Source organism: Galleria mellonella, unplaced genomic scaffold, assembly GCF_026898425.1.
Source record: "Galleria mellonella isolate WM207_F2 unplaced genomic scaffold, CSIRO_AGI_GalMel_v1 utg266, whole genome shotgun sequence".
NCBI classification, from domain to species: domain Eukaryota; kingdom Metazoa; phylum Arthropoda; class Insecta; order Lepidoptera; family Pyralidae; genus Galleria; species Galleria mellonella.
Window position 1 is genome coordinate 2,373,031 of NW_026442061.1, and position 27,911 is coordinate 2,400,941.

Here is a 27,911-nt window from a genome sequence, read left to right on the forward strand (position 1 = left end):
GACTAATGCGACCTCACGTGGTAAATCTCAAAATTTGTTTGAAGTAGTTGCGTTCCGTTTTATCCTTTGAAAACTTAAAATAATAGTTTTAGCTCATGAAAAAAAAATACTAAATAATAAGTACATATCCATTATAACTTCTACAGTTAGTTGCAATATAAACTTTGTAAAATATTCTTATCTGGATTTTTTACATCTACTTTGCCTATTCGAAATTATACTAAGATTATTACAGACATGTCTATGGTAATCATCAACAGATATATTTCTTCTGCTGAGCACTTTTACGAATACTGCGTATCTATATAAATATTATAATTAAATAAATATGTTATTTTGAATTTATAGTTAGTGATAAAAAAATCTATTTTATTTATTTGTACTTCATACATATTTAACCAAATATATATATTTTTTTTTAAATTATTAGCATTTAATGGGTTGGCGCCGTCTCGGCGGTAACATCTTTGGCGGGAAGAATACTCATTGGCTGAGAATAGACAGGCTTATAAATGCGTTTCGTTAGTACTAGAAACTAAAAAGATGTAGACAGGTATCTATGATATTCATAGTAATTACCTAATATGTATTATATTCCACATATTCGTATGATACAATTCTAGTATTTATATTAGTACATACAAGATATTTTGTGTTATATACAATATTTTTAATTAAGTGTAAAATATTTTCCCTTAGGGTAGTTGAGTGGTAATATAATGACATAAATTATGAGGTTTATATAAATCTACCCTCCCTTTTAAAGTTCATATTTGATTGCTTTCACCATTTTTCAATTTATTCGGATTCGGTAAAGCAATAAGTGAAGTTGTTCTGGTACCAACACATAGTAAATTTTTATTCATTTTATAATTATGTACAACATAATTCTATTTATTAATTAAAGAAATTTATAATAAATTTTATTGACTACAGCATTACATTATATATTTTATATTATATAATGTCTTCCACAAACTTTCTAACAGTGAAAACGCATTTATCGGAGTTCAAAAATAATTCGGACAAAGATACAGTTAGTGAGGTAACTTTTATCATTTTATTAATATCAGTAAAATAACTTTTCATCTAAACTCTAATACTAAAACAAAATTAATCAGTCTAACTATGTATAAGGTCGGCCATTTTGAAAAAATATTTGTCTTTAGAACTTATAGCAGCGTGGTGATAATAATTTTTAATATAAAAATAAAAGTACCTTGTCACATTTTCGTTTTCGCTGTAACTTATTATTTATTTTATGTGTTATTTAGATTTATTTATTATTTTAGGCGTCCGAAAGTGGAACTAGCAACTCTGTGACGTCAGCAGAAGATCTCCAAAAATTAGCGGTTATACTTGGTTTAAACAGCGCTGATGATGTATATCAAGAGCGATTTCGGGTTGATCGTCGCCGCTTGGAGACTATGCTTGCAGGTACTAATTATATCCATGGATAATAATCTATCAGATTTTAATGCGTGGGTACCTTCTCCTGGCTTCAAACAACTTCAAGTAGAACTGCTTAATACTTGTACATATATATCAAGTGTAAAAAAGTTCAGGAACGTGTCGGTAATATAAATGTTTGTAAATTAAGATCTTAGATGGTAGAATATATCGGCAACACAAGTGACACCACCCACCCCTGATGTAGCATGTTTTACTCTTTTTTTAATGGGTAAAAATGGAATGATAGCTCCACCAGCGCTATCGATATACGTGGCGGGAGGCAAGTGGAAGATGATACGTGAAGATTAATTACAGTGACTTCCAGGAGGATCCGCACGGAGATGTACTTGATAGGGTATATTGCTAGCAATGGGAGTGTTAAACTAATACTAATAATTCCTTGTGGGGGTCGACGACTTTTAACTTTAGACGAATGATATAATTTTTACATATATTTTTCTAATATTTTTGTTTTTATTTATAGAGAACTTGGAAGAATCACAGACGGCTCAAGCATTCTTTCATCAAGTAAGTATTATGTGTTTGCTATTGTAACTAAATAGATTTTACTTTATTTTTATTTAACGATGTATTTTATTTTAATTTAAGGTCATGACTGAAACTAATACCCTTGTGAATTGGCCCGCTCGCTTGAAAATTGGTGCACGTTCGAAAAAAGGTACTATTTATATAACTACACTAAAATCTACTTTGAAATTCTCAACTAACAAAATTACTCGTAATTCTTAAAATGGCTAAAGATTTATAAAAAATAACAATATGATATTTCACTGAAAATTCATCTTATACTTAAATGAAACAAAATTTAATATTTTATAATTTATACTTAAATTATACACTATAAAAACTTAAAAAAAAAATTGTTAATCTTTTTTTTATTAGGTACTTGGCAGTATTTAATTAAACAATCTGTCATGTTTTTTAATTAGCCATTTAAAAAGAACGCAGATAACATTAAACTTACATAAAAAATACCTATATATTTGTATTACAATCAGTGTGCAGCATGTTCAGGGTTAAACTTTGGCGCCAACGAGACTACGTTCGTAGGCGCCAGTTTGGCGCTCTTTCCAAATTTCGTATTTTGCGTCCGCATGTCCGTTACAAAAAGTACATGTTTGCTCTATATTTTGATATTTTGTATATATATAAACAGTTTACAATGGTTTTTACAGAATTTAATGATGATTTAGTGTACGACCTAATAAAAAAATTCAAATGTAATAAATTTATTGAAATCACAGATACACTAGGTGAGTTCGTAACTTTGTATTTTAGACGATACCGTTTTGCGAATCGAATCTTACTAAAAGTGTTTATCTAATTAAGTGCAAAATTGTGTTAGATCCCCACGTAAGAGTCGCTGGCCGACCTGACGATGTGAAACTAGCACGAGAGAAGATCATGCAGTTACTGGACACCAGGGTAAGTACTTAACATTATTTTCACTTCTTCTCGGAAATATTAGATGTAGGAGGGAAATAAACCAGTCAAATTTTACAGTTAAATTAATAAATAATATGTATTTAATAGAATCTTGTTTTGTTTTTTTATTGATAGATTTGATTTATAATTTTTGAGATATATCTATAAAGAGCAAAACTTTTTTTTGCAAAAGCAGTTTATATATATTAATTATTGAGTTATTGATGCTGTTTGTTTTCTTACAAAATTGGACGCATTAGAGCTATCCATATAAAAGCAAGTGCTATTAATATAATGATTAATAATGGCTACGGATTTATGGTTTTAATTCGAGTTTTTAGCTCTTTTGTCTTTTTTTTTTAGTTTTTGAATACACATTATGTTGTAACACAATATGCAGCGTCTTAGGTATAGCAACCTGATTCTCCTAGTCGTCAATAAATAACCATTGATGACTGATATTCCTATATAAAAGAAACCCTAAGACTGTCCGTGCTCCTTAGTAGGTGGATAGACTTAGACCTATTTTTCTATTTCTATGTGGTTTTTAAGAAGTGGTGGCAGAATGCGATGGAGAGGAAAAACTGATATGCATTGTTGTGCTTTGTTCAGAGGTGGAAGCATTTTAAGGAGATCATTACCGGGCAGTGGGATACCAACAAGCTATAAAATTAATAATAATAATAGGCTTGTAGTTTGTACATTATACTATTTCAATGTGGATTTATTGTATAAGCAATTTCAATAAATTGATAGTCATCGTCTAAGTCTATAATACCCACAGTAGCATCGAATTATAAAAAAAGTATTTATTGCTTTATCTATGATCGCACCCTAGTTCGCAATTTAAATATTTTAACATAAGTTGCGTATTCTTAGAAATGTAGACAGTACCTACTTGTTTTAAAAAACTATTGGCGATAGATAAATAGGTAGTGCATTAGGTGCTTGTAATAGTTTAACGACAGTAGTAGGTATTTTAACAATATCTTATTTACAGAGTAACCGTGTTACAATGAAGATCGATGTTAGCTACACAGACCACTCGCATATTATTGGAAAGGTAATTTTTTTACTAATCCCTGATGGTTCAGTACCGTTAGCCGTACTGTTATACGTCTTTCATAATAAAAGGTGACAGTTGCGATTTGTGCTAGATATTCTCACAGATAGTATTATTAGTAATGAATTTTTTTTTTTATTTAAATAAATTGTGACAATAAATATCTAAATACGTTATCTTACTATTATAACAAAATATATACTATACGATACCTGTACATGAGAATTAGGTATTTAAGAAAAAATATGGGGAATTTTATAAGACCAATAGATGCCAAAATAACTTTTTTTTTTTATTTTGTCTGTCTGTATGTTTGTTCCGGCATCACGCAAAAACTACTGCACTGAAATTGAAGGTCTAACTTACAAAATGGTGTGGGATTAATCTTGATACACCATTTAAAAGAGTTTTTTTTTTTTCATTGGTCCATATATACGATGTATTAGCCAAAAAGTATATAAAAAACAATAAATAAATAGGTTAAAATTATTCAGTATGCTAGATTTATTTTTTATTTTTAATTTATAACCCTGTAGGGTGGTCTTACAATCAAGCGTGTTATGGAGGATACCGGCTGCCACATCCATTTCCCAGACTCAAATAGAACCAGCACTGTGGAAAAAAGTAACCAGGTGTCCATAGCTGGTGATATGGAGCGCGTGGAAAGGGCTAGAGCTCGTGTTCGGGTATGAATTGCATTCTCACACCCTACAGTAGAATAGTGATGTTCTGAATTATGCCTGATTGTCTCAGCCAGATTAGTCTCTGATTACTGAAATCAACAATGTTGGCAACTACAGATTCCAGAACCACCTCAAATCCCAACTCTTCTGGTTAATGACCGGTCCGTTCAATCGACATCAGACTTTAGCAGATCGAAAGAAAAAAATCTAAATTTTAATTTTTGATTTTACGTTAAACTTCAGTTTAAGGTAGGAGAAGAGAACTTTTTGGTAGAGCAGAAGCTATAATCAAGTGACTCCGAAAAGTGAATCTGTCTAATTTTCTTGGCGCCTTTAATTTTAAGGCAGGGCATTGCCCCTCAATGCCCTCCCCCCCTAGCTACGGCCATGACTACGTGATTATTGCTATATCTTAAGACATAGCAATCTCTTGTGTCTAAGCGCTACCTACATAATGACACACGCTTTTGCACTTTAGTAATATATTATTTTGATTCAAAAACCAAAACACTGAACCGAATTTGATAAATATAATAGGTCCAATAGGAAATTCATTTTTCAGATAAAAATAGAATTTTCCAAATCGGTTTATAAATGACGAAGTTAGGAGGGTGAGGTAATAAACATAAAAATACAACCGAATTGAGAACTTCCTTAACTTTTGAAATCGGTTGAATAATTGAAACAGATCGGTGACAACCAGTTGTATATTGGCAATAGTATTTATATAAGAACATAAGATAACGAATTTCACTGGAAATAACCAAGAAAGTGTTGCGGGAAGAGTTGATACGACGAGATTGGTAGTGTACGTCACTATATATTTCGAATGATTAACAATTTTAATGCAATAGTTATTTTTAAATTTTCGCCTTGTTTACACATATTTTAAATACACTATCGGAAATTAACGTGATGAGAATTCGTCCTGTCGTGACCACGTCGTAGTGCAAACCACGTCGAAGCGTCGACAATAAAGAAGCAGGTATGTAGGTACTAATTTACCTGCAAAAAAATCTCATAGTGTTAAGTCCCAATAGTGTATTTGAAATTTTAATGCAGTCGAATGACAATGTATTTTAATATTTAGGCGCTCACACCTTTGATGTTCTGCTTCGAGCTGCCTATAGTGGCACCCTCTCAACCGTTGCCCGATATCACCTCACCCTACGTGCAGCAAATACAGGAACAGTATAATGTACAGGTTATTATCATATTATAATATATAAAAACTTTATAAACTTCTTCCGTTTTAAAATTATAGACTCAGAGGGAGACTTTGTATAAAAGTCGTTTGCTTGGCCACCTCTGTCCCATTCGTGTTTCTACCGTAAAGTAGTTGTGTTTCAGATTGAAAGGTTTTTTTTTTTTTGGTGGAAATGGTTACCCCGCCTGCGCTAACGGTATACGCTGGTCAGATTGAAGGGTGGGATATGACAGTGAATTTACAGGGTACAGAGGAATAACACCTGACTCCTCAGGAATGGCAACGTATGGGAGGTATCATGGGCGAAACAATGTACTCTGTTATGTCCATGGCACTGCTCATGTCTATAGGCGACGGTTACCACTTTCCATCAGGTGGGCCGTCAGCTTGTTTGCTATTCTAAGTTGTATAAAAAAAAACTTGACAATAACGTAACGGCAATTAATAATCCATCTAGAAATATAAAAGAAATATTTTTCAAAACTTTTAATATTTTCCATAATATTTAGGTACTCGCGATTGACAGTCATAAAAAAGTGTGCATTTATTGTTCTTTTTTTATATTACAAAAGTGACAAACAAGCATATGTACAGCCTGTCTGATGGTAAACGGTCACTGTAGCCTATGGACGCCTGTAACACTAGCAGTGTCACGTGCACGTGCGTTGCTGACCCTTTTTTTTAACGTCTGGAAAATGCTTTATGCAGACCCATACACCTTGTGGGAGGTGAATGGGTACTGTGGAAATCACCCCATAAGGTGGGAGTGTACCCACCAAAAAACCAGACGATATACCCTCGAGGTGCCTTTTTTTTCCTGCCATTATTACTATTGCTATCTTGATACAATACTACTCTAATTTCTTTAACCTGTCTTAATTCATCCTGTAAGTTATAATCTGCAATGGTGATTATTTTCTAGAGGTAGCCTGGCCGGTACTTAATAGGACGAATATTTACTCTCAAACATATATTTCCAAACTTTACTAAAGGTACACAGGTTTACAGACGATAATAATAATAATAAATTATAATGCAGGTGATGCTGCGTAACCGTCCAAAGCTGCACGCGAACCTGCTGGTGGTGAAGGGAGTTCAATGGGAGGTGCAGGCCACTATGGAGGCGACCAATCTGCTCATGAACTATATGTGCGGCCCGCTCGCTGTAAGGCCACATCTTATGTATATACTAACTAGCTGTTCTCGACTTTGTCCGCATGATTTACAATAAAAATTAGGTATTCTGTATTCAATCTTATTAATATTATAAATTTGACAATCTAAGATGTATTGATTGATCGGTATAGAAAAAAAAAGAAAGAAATATTTATTTAATGTTTAATTTCATACAATTATAAAATTATTTAACAATAAACAAAAATGATAAAAGGCACGCTGCCCGCTGATAATTAATGCTCCTCTCCACTCAGGGTTTGCTTGAAGAGAACTCTTACAGAGTTAAACTCTCCTGTTGTACATCTTTATTTAATATATATTATATGTTTGTATTTTTTTGTGTACAATAAAGAATAAATAAAAATAAATAAATAAAGAAAAAAAATGAAATAGAAAATAAAATGGTTTCACTCAGCTATATGCCATGTTCTTTCGTACACGACGATAAAAATCTTTCTATGACTATTTAAAATGGGAAAAGTATTCCAAATTTAATAATGTTTAGTTATATCGTTAAGGAGCAAGGAAAACACTGGCCATTTAAAAAAAAAAACTTTTTTATTTTTTACTACCAGAAGCAAACACTAGTGCAGATGACGTTGGAGATCTCGCCAATGCATCACAGCGTGGTGGTGGGGAGGAGTGCGGAGCAGCTGAAGGTGATCATGAAAGGCACCGGCACCCAGATCATGTTCCCGGACGCGGACGATCCCAACATCCCGATGATCAAGAAGAGCTGCGTCACCATCACCGGCCAGATCAAGGATGTGTACGCGGCGAGGCAACAGCTCGTTGTGAGTTCATCCACCAATATGTAGAATAGAAACCACTAATTGAAGGTTGCCTGGAAGAGATCGCTAAATCTAAGCTAATATAAAATAAGCTAATCTCTTCCAGGCAACATTGCCCATTGTTGCCTCTTTATATTGCTTTTAAATTAATTATTCATTATATTTGTGTACATATTGTTAATTTTTATAATCTATATCACTCTTTGAAGGATACAATAAAGAATTTTCATTGATCAGAAGGAGACTTCTTAGGTACCTCTGTCCCATTCCCTCTAACTCTACTCTGTCCTCAGGAATGCCAACGCAAAAGTATCATGGACTTCACTGTATATTCTGTGATTCCATGGTGCTATTCATATATATACATATATGGGTAGGCTGTGTAAATCTCATTTAAGACGTCATGAATATATTGCAAATGATTGTAATCGATAAACATTTATTCTATTCTATGCTATTCTATTCTATAGGCGATGGTTACCACTTTCCATCAACTACTTAGGTACTTACTTTGGTAGGTATCTTACCTATTTGTTATACTTCAAAATGACAAAAAAAAATATAATAAACCTTATAAACTAAACATTTTAAACGCACCCACCAGCAAAGTACAAGCAAATCCTTAGGTATTCATATTTTTCTATATAATTTAGTAGCCGCTTTTACCATAAAGTAGACAGTCCACTCGTTTGCCTTCCTAACATTAAAAAAAAACTATATTCGAGCAAAAATATTACCTCTGATTCTGAAGCCTGATTGACTACAGGGCAGCCTCCCCCTGGTGGTGATATTCGACGTGCCGGAGGAGTCGTGCCGCATCGACAACGACGCCGCGACCAAACTGATGCACAAACACAACGTGTACATCAACATACGTCGCAAGCCCAAGCAGGGCATCGCGTCCGTCGTCATCAAGGGCATCGAGAGGTGTGCCGGTGAGTTTTTTTTTAATTGATGACAGAGTGGTAACCCCGTCTACGCTATCAGTATACACTGGCGGGGCACCATTGAGAGATGAAAGGTGAGGATAAAAAACTTATATCAATCTAAAGAATCACATATAAAATGCTATAAAAGAACGATTAGTTGAATTTACTGGAATTTTATAAAAGTATTAGGTACGTTTTTTTTTTTTATATAACTTAGAATGGAAAACAAGCTGACGGTCCACCTGATGGTAAGTGGTAACCGTCGCCTATAGACATGAGCAGTACCATGGACATAACAGAGTATACTGTTTCGCCCATGATACCCCCATAAGTTGTCATTAATTAATTATCATTTAAGTATATAATACAATATAAGATCGGATTCATGAAGAGTTCCAATAGGAATGACATACGGGAACTACTTAGAAGCGGACAACGTCGCGGAAAATGGCTAGTGAATAAAATTAATTATTTCTCCAACAGGTGACGTCTACGAAGCGCGGCGCGAACTCCTCGGCGGGAAGGAACCGTCCGTCACCGCCGAGATACCGGAGTCGTACAACATTCCGGCCATAGCGAACAACGCGATGCCCAACTTCGGCGTGTTCAACCCGTTCTCGCCAACACACGCGGCCAACCTGGCCAACTCCCCGTGTTCCCCATACAACATACAGATAACTGATTTGACCAATTACGCAAACATTGGCAGCCCAATGTTTGGCCACAACCCGCCGACGCCCGGCGGGTACCCGAGTCCCATGTCTCCGGTGGCTCTCACGCCGCCGGTGTTCTCCAACACTTGGATGGTACCATCTCCTCAGCCAAGGTCCGGTCAATTTCACTACCCGAACATGAGTGTACCGAATCCGAATAGCATTATGTACAAGAACCAGGGTGGATCGTGGAACCGTAAGTTATTTTTTATTATTTTAGTTTAAAACTTTAAATTGGTTGGTATAATAAAGATAATTAACATTATGTCTTATAAAAAAAAAAAAACAATTTCAATTGTACCAATTTTGATTTAAAAACTAAACTACTGAGCCAATTTTCATAAAATATCTATGGAACTAATATAACTTGTGTGTAAGTATAACTTTTCAGATAAAAAAATATTTTTTTATACAACTTAGAATGGCAAACAAACTGACGGCCCACCTGATGGAAAGTGGTAACCGTCGCCCATAGACATGAGCAGTACTATGGACATAACAGAGTATATTGTTTCGCCCATGATACCCCCCTACGTTGCCATTCCTGAGGACTCAGGTGTTATTCCTCTGTACCTAGTAAATTCACGCCATATCCCACCCTTCAAACCGAAACACAGCCATGCAAACACAACTGCTTCACGGTTGAAACACGAATGGGACAGAGATACTCAAGCAATCGACTTTTGTACAAAGTCTCCCTCTGGTAAAGTCCTTGTCTTTTGCGAATTAATATTCTAACTTTTCACCTTTAACCAAAATATACAATCTCGCCTGATAACAGATAGATACCGCAGAGTTACGTATACTTACGATGTAACAATAATCACTCAAAATTTGCTATTGCAATAGATATTATTAATACTGTTTTTATTGGTAAGAAATTATTAAGATTTAGTGGTAAGCATACCTAGCTACTAGAAAAAAAGAAAAAATAATTAAATCAAAGAAGCATGCGACTCGCACAGTAGCACACAAAACAAGAACAAAAGAAAAAAAATAGTATACAAATAAAAAGCGTTTCCTGCTCAATTAAAGTCTAAACAAAATAATAAATAAATTAATAAAAAGTAGGACAACTCTCGAATTTAATATCGATATCAAACCGATATATTGCCAATGACAATTTAGTACTGCACTCATGAAACAACAATTAGGAATTAGGATCGATATGCAATAGTTTGTATTAGCAAATTATACTAATAGGTATCCATTAGAACAATGCTTTTTAACTACCAATATTTAATTTACAAGGCATGATAATAGACAATAAGTTAAACATTCAGGGTAATATTATTAAACATATGTATCTAAACACAGGGCCTACCATGAAATGTTTTTCGAAATTTCGGGGACGAACGAAACAGAAATTTGATGTTAAAATTACATAATACATGCCGTTTAAAATTATTAAAAATGTTAAATTATCATTCCTCTGGACTATTAGGATAGTATTTATGATGAACGAAATGTTAAGCTCCATTTACTGGCTCGATTTCGGAATACGAAATTGAGCCCGAAAATTCGGAATTTCATTTCATGGTAGACCACCAGGTTAAAATCTGTCAGTGAAATAGAACATTTAAAAAAAGAAAAAAAAAAAGAATTGAAATACGACAAAAAAATTTGATCTGTCCTATACTTATTTTTGCTTAAAATAAATAAATAAATAATCTTTTACCATCAGACAGACTGTGTGCATAAAAATATGCTCATGACTACAACCCTAAAGGACTAGTCAGTAGTATTGGTAAAATGTTATCGTCATTTGCTAAGTTTATTAATCCAACGTGGCAGGCAACGTCCATACACTTAACATTAGCAATAAAATACGAAACCCCCATAATCCTTATACCAAATTTTATTTAATCAACTTTTTCTATACAGCTATGAACAACGCGGAAATGAACAGCATGCCTCAGCCGGTGATGATGCAGCCGCCGTACCAAATGCCAGCCGATGGCAGAGCTGCTGTGAGTCATACATATTATTCTACTCATAATTTTTTTTTTAAATTTTTTTATACGACTTAGAATGGCAAACATGCTAACAGCCTACCTGATGGAAAGTGGTAACCGTCGCCTATAGACATGAGCAGTATCATGGACATAACAGAGTTTACTGTTTCGCCCATGATACCCCCATGCGTTGCCATTCCTGAGGACTCCAGGTGTTACTCGTCTTCCATTTCCATTTACCACTCTTCTCATAAGCTCCTGTACCTTACCATGTAGGTAGAGCATCTCAATATAGGTTCTAATTCCGAAATCTTGCGTTAGCGAACATATTTTGTTCTCCTACCCAACTCTTACAACGTTCTGCAAATGAAAAAAAGTGATGACATAATACACAGGCAATCACTACAAAATAAATAAATATGTACATGTATATATTACAGTAGGATCTCGATTATTCGAATATTCGATTATCCAGACTTTATTATTCACAGCCCTAATTACGTCTAAATGACGAATGTAAAACCTTTTAATAATGAAAAAAAAAATATTGTTCGATTTTACTTTGAAATCGATTATCCGGATTTTCGATTTTACGAAATACCCCCGATTTTGTTTGATTCAGATAACCAAGATTCTACTATATATTTATTCTATGCAATGCGGAAATAAATAAATAGGTATATACGTGGTGAAATTGATACTTAGCTAGCATTTAATTTTTTTATAATTATTTTTAAATGTAAATACACCGTTAAAAATACTATTTCATCCTATTTATTTTGAATTTCTTTATCAGAAGCCTTTTAAATAGCCTCTGGGTCTATAAACCACGAGCCTAATATTATTAGGTAAGGGGGGAAAGGGATTGTTGGTAATGCGGATTATCAGTCCCATTGCTAACAATATACCCTTACAGGTCGACCTCCCCGTGGTCCCTTCTGGAAACCATCGTGCTAAATTCTAAGTGTATTTATCACGATGGGCTAACTGGCCTGTCTTTTCATCCTCACCTATCATCCCTCACTGGTGCCCCGCCAGCGTATATCGTTAGCGGGTTTACCATTTCATTATCATATATAAAAAAAATATTAGGTAAACTGTATCTAGGCTCATCATGCCAGGGGGCAAGATAGTTAGTAATGGAGACTAGCAGCCCCATTGCTAGCAATATACCCTATCAGGTCGACCTCCAGGCGGTTCCCTCCTATAAACTTATGAGATGGACTTATAATAAAATTAACACCTGATTCATGTTTCCCAGCAAACGACGTTGAACCAGTTGCTGAACTGCAGCTCGCAGGCGAGCAGTGGGTACCAGAGCAACTTCACAGGCAGCTCTGTCTCACTCGACACGCAAAATCTTTCCGGTCAGTTTTACAACTCTAATATTGTCTACATACATACATAGGTACATGCATTGTAACGAACTTACTGTGTTACTTCATCTGGACACTTGTATATTGCATTTTTATGTATAGAATAGAATAGAAATCATTTATTCAAATAAACTTACATTGAAGCACTTTTGAAAAGTCATTACATTTTTTTTAATTTACCGCTCGTTCGGAAAGCTGTCTCATCACAAGAAGAACGAGCAAGAAACTTGCGTGATGCTCTTTTAAATAATTTTATTATTATTTTACATTTTTAAGTTTAATTGTGTGAATACAAACCACCAATTAGCACTAATTCAATTAAATACTCAAAAAGAAAAAAAAATTGAATACATAACCAACTGGTTAAACAATTAATAAGAGGAAATCAGTCATAGTGATTAGAGCAGACCAGTCCCTACAAGCAGCACCCGTTCACGAGTATGACGGATGAGCCAGCCATCACTGCGCTCGACCATATTTTAGGGAGCCCAATGACCCGGCCCACCACGCCGCCACAAGTCTGGACATTTTAGTGAGCATGACTACTCAAAACACTAGACCACGTCAAAGCTACTCACAATTGCCATCTGATAGTTATAGTATTCACATTTTACATAAGAATGCATGCGGCAATTAATACAAAAAACCGCTACGCTTTCATATTTCTAAAATTAATCAATTAAATCAAGAAAGCAATGAGAAAATAAAATTATAACGTTTTATGCTAATAAACTAATTATTTACTTGATATGTTGTCATCTATGAATTCGTCTATCCTGTAATAGGCTTTCTTACATAAAAATTGTTTAATATAAGATTTGAATTGCCTCTCTGTCAGATTTAATGCAGATTCCGGCAGTTTATTATAAAATCTTATGCAATTACCATAGAATGAATTACTGATTTTGTGCAGACGGCATTTAGGTAAAATAAGCTTATTTATATTGCGTAAGTTTCTACTTGTACAGTCTTTGAGTTTTTTAAAACTCGCTAAGTTCTTCCGTGTATACATAATATTTTCATAAATGTATTGTGAAGTAACTGTGAGGATATTTGAGTCTTTAAAGCACTGACGTAATGACTCTCTTGAACCCATACCATAAATAGAACGTACGGCTCTCTTTTGTAAAACAAATATAGTATTTATATCGGCTGCTTTACCCCACAGCAGTATGCCATAAGACATTATGCTATGGAAATAACTAAAATATACAAGTTTAGCCGTCGCCACGTCTGTTAATTGCCTAATTCTTCTAATTGCATATGCAGCAGAACTGAGTCTACTGGCCAATTTTGAAATATGGGGCCCCCATTGTAATTTCGAGTCCACTGTTATACCTAAAAAAACTGTATCATTAACAAAATTTACTATTTCGTCATTAAGCAATAACTGTGTATTTATTAGTCTTACATTAGGAAGTGTAAATTTTATACACTTTGTTTTGCTGGAATTTAATAATAGGTTATTACATGTAAACCAATTTAATATTGCAGACATAGCACAATTTACATCGTCTAATTGATTACTTTGACGTCCAATTTTAAACACTAACGAAGTATCATCCGCAAACAGCACTATATCTGCAATTTTCTCTACCATAAAGGGAAGGTCATTTATGTAGATTAAAAAGAGAAAGGGGCCTAAGATTGACCCTTGTGGAACGCCCATCTTAATATTAGCTCCCTTAGATTTTACACCGTCAATATCTACAGTTTGAACCCTATCCTCTAAATAAGTTCTCATTAATTTTAGATCATTATCTCTTATACCATAATGTTCGAGCTTGTACAAAAGCGTTTTATGATCCACACAATCAAATGCCTTTGATAGGTCACAAAAAACTCCGAGTGCATCCTGTGACCTATAAACTGAGGGCCTACCGTGAAATGTTTTCCGAAATTTCGGAGCCAAACGAAACAGAAATTTGATGTTAAAATTACATAATACATGCCGTTTGGAAATATTAAAAATGTTAAAATATTATTTCTTTGGACGTTTATGATAGGATGTATGACGAACGAAATGTTAAACTCCATTTATTGGTTCGATTTTGGCATAAACAAAAACACGAAATTGAGTCCGAAATTTCGGAATTTCATTTCATGGTAGACCCGCTGTATTATACACTTTTTCGAACTAATATATAGGTTATACCTATATATGTTGATTGTAAAAGTAAATAAATAAAAAAAAAACAAATATTATATCTTTGTAAACAATATAATAATTAAATACAACAACAAGCCTATCAAAACAATCGTATGACGAGTAGCGATCAATTTATTTAATGATTAAGGTCCACCAGTCATCTCTACTAATGATGGGCAATATTAGTTGTCTGATGATTCAAGATCAAGGACGCCGAACCTTGAACTAGGCGCGTGGATGCGGCATCATGATGAATTCATTTTTTTTTTCATTTAAGTAGGTTATTTATGAAATAAAGTATGTTTATTTGACACTTTAATAAGTAGTCTTTAGTAGTTAAATAATAATAATAATAATTTTTATTCAAGAAAGATACAGTTGCATAAGTTACAATTTACAATTTTTACAATTTATATTCAATGGGGAAATATCTGCATTACCATCAGTCCCAAAACTAGGCCAGACCTGTATCTTGGGGACTATGAACGCGATTACCAATTTAGTAAATTTTGATTACAAAAAAATAAATAAATAAATAAGGAAAACTATGTGATAATGTGAATGTGTGTGTGTGTGTGTCTCTGTGTGTGTGCTCGCGCATGTGTGTTGTGTATAAGTGAGTGAGTGCCTGAAAGTGAAGTGAAGAAATGAAGTCTTGGTGAAGTCCAGAAACTTCTAATATATAATAATAAGGGAGAATAATAATAATATAATAAGAAGGGAGATAATTAAAATCATAACAATCCAGGACTCGTTCCTTCAGAAGGTGATTTAGTCTACTAGTCAAGTGGCATAGTGGAGGATTTCCTTTTGAACTTGGCTTATGCAGTCAAGAAAGTCTTCTCTTACTCAAATAATGATAATGTTAGCTCAAACAGTGTCCTGAAGACAATTGCTGATAAAATGGACTGTCCCATCCTAAAATATTGGGTGGGACAGATTATCAATGTAAGAGCGTTATGACCGCTCATTTACTAACATAGGTTAAGTCAATTTGTAACTAACAAAATGGGCCTTATGTAGTCTAATTAAATAAATATTATTATTATTATTAAATACTATATGTAAACAAAATTTCATGAGAATTGATTGAGCCGTTATACTGCCAGGAGGCAACAAACTCATTAAGAATTTACTGCACTGATGCTTTATTCCTCTACTTGCTATTGTATGATGTACTCTCCCATGAATTCGGATTAGTATATTTTATTTCGCTAGTCCTGTACGACGTTGTGTAATGATTAGTGTTGACGGTGACGGTGGCAGCAGGTGGCGAGGGCAGCAGCGTGCCGAGCGTGGCGGCGAGCGTGGCGAGTCCGTCCGTGTCGCCCATCAGCGTCGGCCGCAGCCCCGCACAAGACGATAGACACCACGGTATGTCCGTGTATGACTCGCTACCAACGTAAAATAGTACGGGTTTTTTTTTAATGGATGATAATGGAATGGTAACCTCACCCGCGCTATCGGTATACACCGGCGGGGCACCAGTGAAGGATGATAGGTGAGGATATACTAGGTCAGTTAGCCCATCGTGACAAATTCAACAAGAATTGTTCACGATGGTTTCCAGGGGGAACCACGTGGAGGTCGACCTAATAAGGCATATTGCTAGCAATGGGGCCGTTAAACTCCTACTACTAAACAATCTCTTCGCATAAGACGGGGAAATAGTCCACCATTACCTTGCACAAGGTATAGAGTTTTATTTTGAGTTAAAGTTTTACAAAAACGTTCGCGTTTTGTTTTGTCTGTCTCACTTTTTTTTATTTATTATATTTACCGTTTATTGGCCACTGCTAAACATAGGTCTCTCCCAAAATGGAAGGTTTCGCTAGTAGTTACAACATTTGGCAAGCAGGTTGGTAACCACAGTTAGACTTTTGGTGATGTTTCAAGAGGAATGCTGTTGCCCACCCCTTGACCTTTTTGAAGTCCATCCCTCATACGACACACGGGTAAAGAAGAGGTGGCCCTTTCTCTGTCGAGATCACACAGCTTTATCACATAAAGTTTTTTTTTTTTTTTATAGAAATAACAGAACTGGCAAACATAATCTCCGACTTGCCGCTGTCGGAGCGCCGCGCTGTTGGCTGTGAGAAGAAAACTCTTGAGAATCTGAACAAGCTCTCTCCGCTCACTGAGTACAGGAAAATGAGAGCCGAAGCCAGTAAGGTATGCTTATGGTATTTTTCTATATATATATATATGTGATAAAGGCAATCCAGCTTATTGTCATACACATATTTATTTATTTATTTATAGGATTACTAACATAAAACACAGCTAAACATTTCGATACAATACACTGGTAGATTAGATCTAACTGTTCTTACATTTATAGGCGACCACAGCGTGCCTTGTGTTTGATAAACATTAAAATATAATTAAATTATTAAATGTCATTATATGAGTAAAGATATTAACAATATGAATAATAATATAATATAAATAATGGAAATTGCATTTAAATTATTATAAATTATAAACAAATACAATGTAATGGCTAGGTACATCAACATTTTAATTTAGCCAAGAACACAGAGGGACTATCGTTGTGAATATCAAGTTCGGGCTTGGTTTTTACAATATCGTGATACAGACGCGTTTTGCGGACGATAAATGATTCACGACCCACGTTTGTTTTTATATGGATAGATAAATATTCTTCACTGTTCCTTCCAAATACAATTATCAAAACGTTTATTATATCTAGATAGAAAAAAAACTTTAGAACAATGATAAGGACAATAAAGGGCCCTTGCCCATTAAGCAAACATTTATACAAAATAGAATCCACAGACAACCCTCTATGTAGAGGCTGTTTTGACGCCGAAGAAACGGCTGCTCACGTAATCCTAGAATGTGAAGCTGTGGCCCCTCAACGTTTAGAAAGTCTCGGAACGGTGAGGTCGCTCCGTAAGACCTGTGAAGATCCCAGGAAGCTTCTGTGCTTCTGGGCGGAGCTTGTTGGCTGTACTAGCCACGACTCATACGCACAACGGCCCAAATGAGAGGCTAAGCGCGGAAAAGAGTCCAATCTACATTACATTACGTTCCTTCCAGATGGTTACCGTAGTAAATGTTTTAAATACACTATCGGGACTTAACACTATAAAAAAATGAGAACCATGACCTTTGTCCTGTCGTAACCACGACGTGGTACAATCCACGTTAAAAAGTCGACAATAAAGGAGCAGGTATGTAGGTACTTACCTGCAAAAATTTTTTCATCGCTTTAAGTTCCGATAGTGTATTTAAAATATGTGTAAACAACACAAAAATTTAAAATTAACTACAGCAGTAACGTTTTTTTTTGTTTTTTTATACAACTTAGAATTTACTTAGAACTTACCGTCACCATCATCAGGACTTTTAATGGGCGTTAATATTTTTTTTTATACAACTTAGAATGACAAACAAGCTGACGGCCCACCTGATGGACAGTGGTAACCGTCGCCTATAGACATGAGCAGTGCCATGGACGTAACAAAGTATTCTGTTTTGCTGATGATACCCCCCGTGCGTTGCCATTCCTGAGGACTCAGGTGTTATTCCTCTGTACCCTGTAAATTCATGCCATATCCCACCCTTCAAACCGAAACACAGCCATGCAAACACAACTGCTTTACGGTTATCATAAACGCAAAAAAAAAAACAAAATAAGATCACACTTTGAGCTTCCCTTAATCAGTTTATCCCAGATTCAGTTAATCAATCCTGAGGATAAAAAGGGATCCATGATGATGATATGTTATATTATTACTCTGTCACTTCAGTGCACCAATATATTTTATGGGTATTAAGAAATTAAGAAATCTATCCAGATTTCTGAATTCCTGTGCCACAGATTTTTTATCTAGTTTAGAATCAAGTCTTCCACAAGTTTTACAGTATCATCTATGCATTTATACATATGTATATAGTAATATTGTTTTCATGTGGCTGATTTTATTCTGAAAAATTTGTGGAAAAAATAAATCTTATCTATAAAAAGATTTGTAAAATTATTAACAAGGAATTAAGATTGACAAAAGCGAGTTTAACCCTATTAAAATTTCTTCCAACAAACCAGCAAACTATGAGGTGAATTGTTAATAATTGTGGCGCGTGCATTAGACAAGCACTTGACCTAGCTATTGCGAAGCAGAGGTCGTAAAAAATAAAATATGGAAAACAGCAGGTCAGCAACTAAAGTTAATGAATCGAAATGTCCTACCTATACACCCTTGGCCTTAATGATAGGGCCAATTTTCCTCGAATGCACACTTGTTTGAATGCCGATTATTTATGTTTTCCTCTATACTTAATTTACAATTTCCGTAGCGCAATATTGGAATTTGGAATTGAACCAGTGAACCTTGTATGACCATTGTCTGTCAATATCAATCGAGTCTTTATCTAATTTTATTGGTAATATAAAATGCTAACTTCAAAGCATCAATTACTAGAGGGAGACTTTGTACAAAAGTCCTTTATCAAATGACAATCTCCTTGAATGTGGTCAACTTAGTCAAGTGTCTTCTCAATGTTTGAACGAACACTTTGGAGCAGCGATTATAAACTAAATATTATTTATAAGTAAAGATAAATTAATATACTAATATTCATTTATATGAAATAAACTAGAAGTAACAGATTTTCATGTCTATAGGCGACGGTTACCACTTTCCATCAGGTGGGCCGTCAGCTTATTTGCCATTCTAAGTTGTATAAAAAAAAATATTAACGCCCATTAAAAGTCCTGATGATGGTGACGGTATTGTACTTGTGCAGGCGATGCGCGAGACGGTGGGCAGTGGGTACCGCGTGCCGACGCCACGCTGGTCCGGCTACTACTTCAGCCACACCTCGCCCGGACCCATCAACTTGAAAGACGACACCGAAAACAACGCCACGGTGAGCCAATACACTTTGTACTAACTGGACAATATTGTTTTATTTTTTTACTAGGTTAAATATTTCAAAAACCAGAAAGTTTACAGCCCAGCTGATGAGGGGAGAAAGGGATTGTTAGTAATCACATCGACCTCCACGTGGTCCCCTATGGAAACCATCGTACTGAATTCCAGGTATATTCATTGCAATGGGCTAACTAACCTGCCTTTCCATTCTCACCTATCACCCCTCACTGGTGCCCTGCCAGCGTATACCGTTACCGTTACCATTCCATTATCATCCATTAAAAAAAAAACCCAGCTGATGAAGTGATAATCGTCGCCTGCAGACATGAACTGTACCATAAACATTCCCTTATACATTGTCATCCTGAGGTTTACTTAACCTTAGAAAATACGTAGAAAAAAACCTAAGAAAGTACTTAGCTTTCGATGGCTTAGAAATTAATTCTCTAAAGTGATGCGCAGCTAATATTTCACAGATAATATTTCATATTTCTTTATAAACCAATGTAACAGTTTTCGTCACACAATGGCAAATCAATATTTACATTTTAATTTTGAAATTAATAAAATAAATAATAACAATAATAATAACATTTGAATTGTAAAATAAAAATAACATTACAAATTAATTACAGTTAACATTATAAATTAGTTAATACATGTCAATATAGTGTTAACTATATACCAATAATGATGACTTCAATTTATAAAATTGGAATTGTCACACTTCTTACAGTTAAACATAAATAAATAATAATGCTATAATTTAATATTAGCATTTAGGTATTCGGTCACGTTGTAAAAAGAATGTTGTTCAAAATATATCTTTATTTTATTTTTAAATTTGTTTCTCTTATTAATATAATAAACCTTTCCACTAATTTTGTAAAAAAAATCTAGTACATTTATATATATTCTCGTATTTAGAGTTCTTAGTAAACTGACTTGCCTATTGCACTGTCAACATACAGTCCCAACTACGAGGTTAAGTGACTTAAAAATATGGGTATCTCTTATGAATACACAGACACACAGAGTTTTCGCATGATCACCTTGTAATGATAAACAATCCACCTATTTAAATTGCTTGACAAATACAAACCAATGCTCTCTACAAAGGTTTTTTTTTACCACACAGGGGGCAAACGAGCATGAGACTCACCTGGTGGTAAACGCCTTATGGCTTTATGTCAGCCATCTATACAACTTGTCACTTGTGTACGTGAAAATAAATAATACATACATACATATCTGTTACGCTTGTCTGCCATTAGGGTAGGCAGAAACAATGGAACGCCAAATGCTACGATTCAAACAAATAAGTAAATAAAAATTAAGAAACTGCTATAAAAAATATAGTTAATGTCACTTGTGACGCTGTACAGATTCTAACGACAGCCTCTATTCAATAATCCTAATTATTCAGGCATTTAGAAGTTATATTGGAATAAAGAAACTCACAAACGTGAATCCTAAAAACATTATACACTTTGAGCAGTTGTGTAAAAATAAAAATGTTTTCAGCCTGAAAAAGGTTGGAACAGACCGGAGCTAGTACGGCCTAACATAACGGAGCCATCGAAAACACCACCTAGCAAGCCCTGTCGCTACCAACAGCTGTACGATCTGCTGCGAGATATCGGCCTGCAAAAGTATATTGGTAAGTCGTATATGTAACCTTGTGTCTCCGTGTCCCGTTGCATGTGGTCCCAGCATAGAATATCCCGTGTGATCCCGGCAATGGAATAGGCCACCGCTACCTTTCACGTGAGTGTCGTAAGAGGCAACTAAGGGAGGGCGAGGGATGAACAGCAGCATCCCCCTTAAAACATCCAAAAAGCTTAATTTCCGTTGCTAATCCACCTGCCAAGCGTGGCAACTACTGTCAAAACCCCACTAGGGGAGGCTTATGTTCAGCAATGAGTAGTTAAGAGCTGATATAATGACATGTAACATTACCGTATAATTTGGTTGTGAGTTTGTCATATCGTATTACGTATTTACATCTGTCTATGGCGACATAAAATGAGCCACTACTTCCTTTCCCGGATGAAGGATGAGCAGCAGCGTCCCTCTTAGAACATCATACATACAAAATCTATAATACTTGTTATTATAAAAGAACTAATTAAAATGTGTTATTCAGATCTGTTCAAGAAACACGAGTTGGACATGTCGACGTTTGCATCGCTGAACGAGGCGGACCTCGTTGAAATCGGCATATCGGCTTTCGGCGCTCGCAGGAAGATGCTGCTCGTCATCTCTGGTGAGTTACTGGAGACTCCCTTAATGAGATTTTAACAGAGGGACGACATTAATATCGTGTACATGGGTATCTCTGTCCCACCTGTGGTCTACCGTAACACAGCATGCCTGTGTTGCAGTTTGAATTTTGTATGTATATCAATAATTAGTAGTACCGCATTCGAATGACACCTCCCTATGGTTGACTGGGAGAGAATGTTTTTAGCATTAAGGCCGCCATATACACATATTTGTACTAATGAATAAATAAATATATTTTTTTTTAATATCAAAAATTGTTGTTGGTTATGATAATTTTGTATTCGGAATAGATTTTATATATATATATATATATATATATATATATATATATATATATATATATATATATATATATATATATTTAATTTCCGTTTTTTTTACAATGTATAAAGTATCACACCTTAAAAGTGGGTATTGGCTATCCACACGAATATTAGAGATTGATTGATATTGATAGGCACTATAAATATTTTTCAAGTTAAGTGCCTTAACGAAGGGCGGAGTGGAGTATCTACGCAATACTGTGCATTCGTTATCATGGTATTACATATACCGACGTGAATTAATAAAAAAATACAGGTACTTGTTCAAAAAACATAGGCCTATAATGCAATACAAGTGGTACATCGTTCTTTATTTGTGAAGTATTGCATGGACAAGGTTACTTTATACGTGAATTTCAGAAGCAGAAAAACTAATAAAAGAAACTATTCATAGATGGCGTATCAAAATAAACATACACCAGATTTTAATATAAACCTTGAAGACTGCAACTGTGTAAACCATATTCAATTTGGCGCAGTCGTTTTTGCATAACACCGGAATATACAGACAAAATTTTTAAAACTAATTGTTTTAGCACCTATTTTTTTTAATGGGTGAAAATGGTATGGTAACCCCGTCTGCGCTAACGAGATACGCTGCCGGAGCACCAGTGAAGGGTGATAGATGAGAATGAAAACAGGCCAGTTAGCCCATCATGATGAATTCATCAGGAATTAACCATGATAATTTCCAGGGGGAACCAGGAGGAAGTCGACCTGGTTGGGTATATTGCTAGTAATGGGATTCTCAGTCTCCATTACTAACAATCCCTTTCCCCCCTTTTGGCACCTATTTGTCATATATTATATAAATTTTACTTAAATATCTCCCACGTACATAATTTGAGGTCCACGTACTCAATTATGCTTAAAAGATTAAGCGGATTTGATTAAATTTGGCGCAAGAATAGGTTCAATTCTTAAACATTTAAATTACCTACAAGAACAAAACCAAGGTAAATAGCTAGTTATGAATGAATGACTTATAGTATCTACATATATAGTGCACGGGAAGAGTATTCATTATCATATCAGCTTTGAACTGTCCACTGGTGAACATAAGCCTCCCCCTAGGGGGATTTGCCAGTAGTTGCCACGTTTGGCAGGCGGATTGGCAACCGCAGTTAGGGTTTGGAGATGTTTTAAGAGGGACGGTGCTGCTCATTACTAGCCATCCGTTAGTCGCCGTTTACGACACCCACGGGAAAGGAAGGGGTGGCGTATTCTATGCCGGGACCACACAGGAAGTGTATTAGTTTGATGAAAATTGTATAATCGGGTGCAAGTATGTATTTTACGGTCACATGACATAAATAATTTCATACACGTATTAAATTGTGTGATAAAAAATGTTGCCAACATTGTCCTACCTAAGACAATGAATAATTTGCATATAATATCGGTGTCGAGTTGACACAAGTGGCATTTTATTTTTGTACACAAACTTATACTTTATTTTTAAACGAACAATTACAGAATGGTAACCCCGCCTGCGCTATCAGTATACGCTGGCGGGGCACTAGTGAGGGATGATAGGTGAGGATGAAACCTTGGCATTTCATCATGACTAATTCAACAAGTCAAGCACGATGAACTCCAGGAGGAATCACGTGAAAATCCACCTGAAAGAATATATGGTATTGTTAGATAGAGTGTTAGGTTGACTGGAAGAAATCCCTTTTAGAGATAAGTTCGCCTTTGCTAACGTTATTACTGTTATTACTAACTTATTGTTGTTACTGTATGTTTTAGATATATATATATATATATATATATATATATATATATATATATATATATATATATATATATATATATATATATATATTATTGCAAAGGACTTTCTGCCATGTTGTTGTGTGTGTGGGCCTAATGCCCATAAGAACTAATTTTTAACACTAATTGGTAACCCTAATTCTCTAGTACATTGTATCGAAATTTACTCGCAAGTTGGTGATGCTTTAAATAAATAAATAAATTTTTATATATCTGTTACAGAACTGCAAAAACAATCGAACGCGTTCAAGAAGGCACCAGCGCCAGGCAAACTCATTAGTTCACCGCCATTCAACACCTCGCACGCACAGGACAAGTGGTAGTCAACCGTCGCCCGCAACCGCCCGCCAGCGAGCCGCACTTGAGCATTTGGGTTCTAGTAGGTATTATGTTAGATTGCTCGCCAAAACAGTTACTCGAAAATTGGTATAAACTACTTCTGAGACGAGTCAAGACAATATAGCACGTTCACTTAATGTATGACACTTCAGCGAGATAGGAAATACAGAAGAGGGCATGATAGTATCCCTTACAGTATTCACTTAGTGCCTGTACACCCTATGAAAAGCTGAAGACAAAGTGAACGAGCTATGCCACCTCAACTTACTTTATGTAAGACAAAGTACCTAAACAAATTACGAGCTAAACATTTTTCTGTGACAAATTTATGACAAATTCACGTCGTATTGATGCTAAAATCCTTGGGGAAACTACTAAAATACTTTTATACCTATTCAAGGCAGAAACCCATCGTCATAAAGTCGATAGAGCTGATTGAATTTCAAGAATAACACTTGACTCGCTGTTAGGTTTGGACTTGTAATGATTAACAAATACCTACACTGAAATGACCAGTGCTATTGGGCCTCACAAAAGTTATCGTAGCACGACACGGCACGATTTTACCATAGCGGAATGTATGTGTTAATTTACCGTCCACGGTGGGAAAAGCGTCCCCATATAATAAACATACATTTTACTTCACTATACTTAAATCATGTTGAACCGTGTTAAGATTAATTAAACGTAAATAGTTTATCAGAAAGGATAGAAAAATTACAAAATTAAAAAAAAAAAGGAAATTTTGGATTATTGAAAGATTGGGGATATACCAAAATTATGCGGATAGTTCGTATACCGTGTTGGTACTGTTGTGAAAAATTATGATGGATTAAGTCCTTTCTGCTAATCTACGTCCAATTGTAAAAGTCCAATTGTTTCCTTAATCTAGATCCTAATTGCTCACCTCGGTGTTCTAAGTCCGGAGATTTCAAGACTGATCATATCGAGCTCGTAAGACTGATCCGATGGCTCGAAAAGAGCAATGATCGTTAGCAAGCTAGAGTTTAAACTGAATGGATACTTTAATGAATAAGTCTATTCGAATAGCTACCATAAGACTGATACAAATAAATTTTATTTTTCAGTCACGTGTTCCCACTATCTTTACGGTCCATTCGCATCGAACGCGATGCGACGCGACTATTGTAATTCATAATAATAAATTTAAGTTTTCTTTTGTGTTTGGTAATAAGTAAACCGAGATTGCGTGGTCATTCGCGTCGCATCGCCGATGTGAACTGATCTTTGCTGTAAAATTATTGTAATAAGACTATTAAAATTATATTAACTCGTCCGGAACCGTGGCTGCAACGAATGAGCTTGATGCTATTATCGGTGATTCGTTAATTTTCTATGAGGTTTTTATAAAATGTAGTTATTAAGTTATTTTGTTTTGTTTGTTTTTTTTTAGAAACTTTTATGATATAGCTAAAAGCGATACGACGATTAGATCTCTATTTCAGACAATTGTTGAAGTAAACTGGCCGAGCGCCGTTAAAATTTATCTGTTATTTATCTTTATAGAATTTTAATCGTAGTTATTAAGGAGAGCATGTTTTATTTTTTGATTGTACAAAACTGAGCATTTTATGTGTAATTAACTCATCGGACAAGATATTATATATGTATGATTATTGTGATATTCGGCTTACCTTTTTATAATTTGATTATGGAGTTATTACAATGTCAGGTATTCCTACATTTACAATTTTTTTTTTTTTATAAATACACACATATTCGGCCAACCAACGTATTCCTTTTGCTGGCATATTTTTTATAATATGATTTATAAGGTAATAATTTGGTATTGGCGATTGACCTATTCATAAAAATCAGCACATCAAAATATATTTGTAAACTTTTGGACAGGCAATGAAAAGAACTTGAAATTTTTTGACTTGATTTTAAACACGACGAATTTACATTTTAGTTTACAGCTGTAGGTAATAATAACAAGAAGGGGAGACGTTTCGAACATAGTCACACTATTTACCTATAGCTGGATTATTTTAATCAGTTAACATTTTATATGAATATATAATATATATATATTAATATCACAAATCATATATGTTTTTGTATTTGATTATGAATTTTAGGTTTATTTTTTTTTGCTGCGTGTGCATTTTCGATTTTAACCCTATTAACATGCTAATTTATTGTGAATGCCCTATTGTAATATGTTATTGTAGTATTATTATTAGTGAGATTTCATTGTAAACTATTGGTACATAATATTTGTGATCGCTTGCTTTTTATAACCTGTTAGTTTTTACATCTCTATCAACCATGGAATTATGTATCAGTTTGTTTACTTTCTATCGTCTTTTAGGATCAGAAATGTATTTCTTTTTAATCATGAACTTGTGATTTTGATCAATCTTTTCTTTTTTTAAATTATGATTATGATTTACATAGACTTTTTAGTGATTATGAAATATTATCTGTAAGTGGAAATTAATTTAATGAGTTGGTCTAAAGTTAATGAGTTTTTAAAGCGTTTGCACTAGCGGTTTTGTTATTTTCTAAAAATATATAAGTGAGTTTTTGCACGTTTAAGTTTTTCTTGTACGATTAAATTTCAGAAATTTTCTACGTGTTTCATTTTTATGCCTTTCCCCACGATAGCAATTATTTTTGAAGAAATTGCCGCAAGGGAGACAATATTAATTTCTTTCCCAACACGATTCCTGGCTATGGCCCCCAGAGGTATGCCAGGTAATAACAGCTTTACATCATAATAGACCCATTTACATATCGATCAATGCTATATAAATTTATATGACGGCTAAATAATATGCTTCTATAGGGCAGTACTTACGTAATAAACTCTTAACTAATAACTATGAAAATCTTTTCGAAACAGGTTTGCATTGTAACCATACTTATCCGATACACTTCGTATACGTGCACCGTACTTACGTATTACTTAACCATAAATATCTAAAGAGGAGATGGATTATTGAATATTTTATATAGGAACAGAATGTCGCTACACTGTCATATGGCAGACAACAACAACTTAACACGACAATTTGATAATACACAGTCTTAGATTAGATAATCTCCAAACAAATGTTTCGAGAAAAATGGGTCAACTTTTTCATACAATTTTGCGTGATAAATAGTTATGAATATTTCCTTTATAACTTCTATATTTATTTTGTTTTATAATTTATTCATATTTTTAATGCGTAAATACAAACTTAAACAAACTTAGCCTAATTATGCCTAACAAATACGATTTCAGTGATCTAATTAAGCCAAATTGAACCAAACTTCATTAAATAAATTTAAAGCTGACCTAATTTAGCCAAATTTGTTTAAGCTACTGGACTCTACA

General features: G+C 34.6%; 1 protein-coding gene across 3 annotated transcripts; it reads left to right on the forward strand.

Annotated features, from left to right (window-relative positions):
- The first annotated feature begins 765 nt into the window (after positions 1 to 765).
- Positions 766 to 27,159, forward strand: LOC116412913 (protein bicaudal C homolog 1). 3 transcript variants are annotated; one of them, XM_052895203.1, is made up of 20 exons: positions 766 to 1,045; positions 1,293 to 1,437; positions 1,937 to 1,980; positions 2,062 to 2,131; positions 2,819 to 2,898; positions 3,899 to 3,961; positions 4,498 to 4,647; positions 5,735 to 5,848; positions 6,891 to 7,016; positions 7,603 to 7,821; positions 8,585 to 8,753; positions 9,231 to 9,656; positions 11,345 to 11,430; positions 12,677 to 12,782; positions 16,186 to 16,314; positions 16,970 to 17,112; positions 19,714 to 19,836; positions 21,366 to 21,501; positions 21,988 to 22,107; positions 24,449 to 27,159. In XM_052895203.1, exons 1-20 carry the CDS (start codon positions 965 to 967, stop codon positions 24,547 to 24,549), a joined length of 2,631 nt encoding a protein of 876 aa, XP_052751163.1. In that variant the 5' UTR covers positions 766 to 964; the 3' UTR covers positions 24,550 to 27,159. The 3 variants fall into 3 exon arrangements, with proteins under 3 accessions (XP_052751163.1, XP_052751164.1, XP_052751165.1); XM_052895204.1 differs by having other exon boundaries at positions 767 to 1,045; positions 16,207 to 16,314; XM_052895205.1 differs by having other exon boundaries at positions 767 to 1,045; positions 16,210 to 16,314.
- The last annotated feature ends 752 nt before the right edge of the window (positions 27,160 to 27,911 follow it).

Bases quoted from the DNA above. Each gene is read 5' to 3' on its own strand.
- LOC116412913 (XM_052895203.1), top strand. From the start codon at position 965: ATGTCTTCCACAAACTTTCTAACAGTGAAAACGCATTTATCGGAGTTC. The intron at 2,899-3,898 runs GTAAGTACTTAA...TCTTATTTACAG, and splicing joins TGCAGTTACTGGACACCAGG to AGTAACCGTGTTACAATGAA. The intron at 16,315-16,969 runs GTATGTCCGTGT...TTTTTTTTATAG, and splicing joins ACAAGACGATAGACACCACG to AAATAACAGAACTGGCAAAC.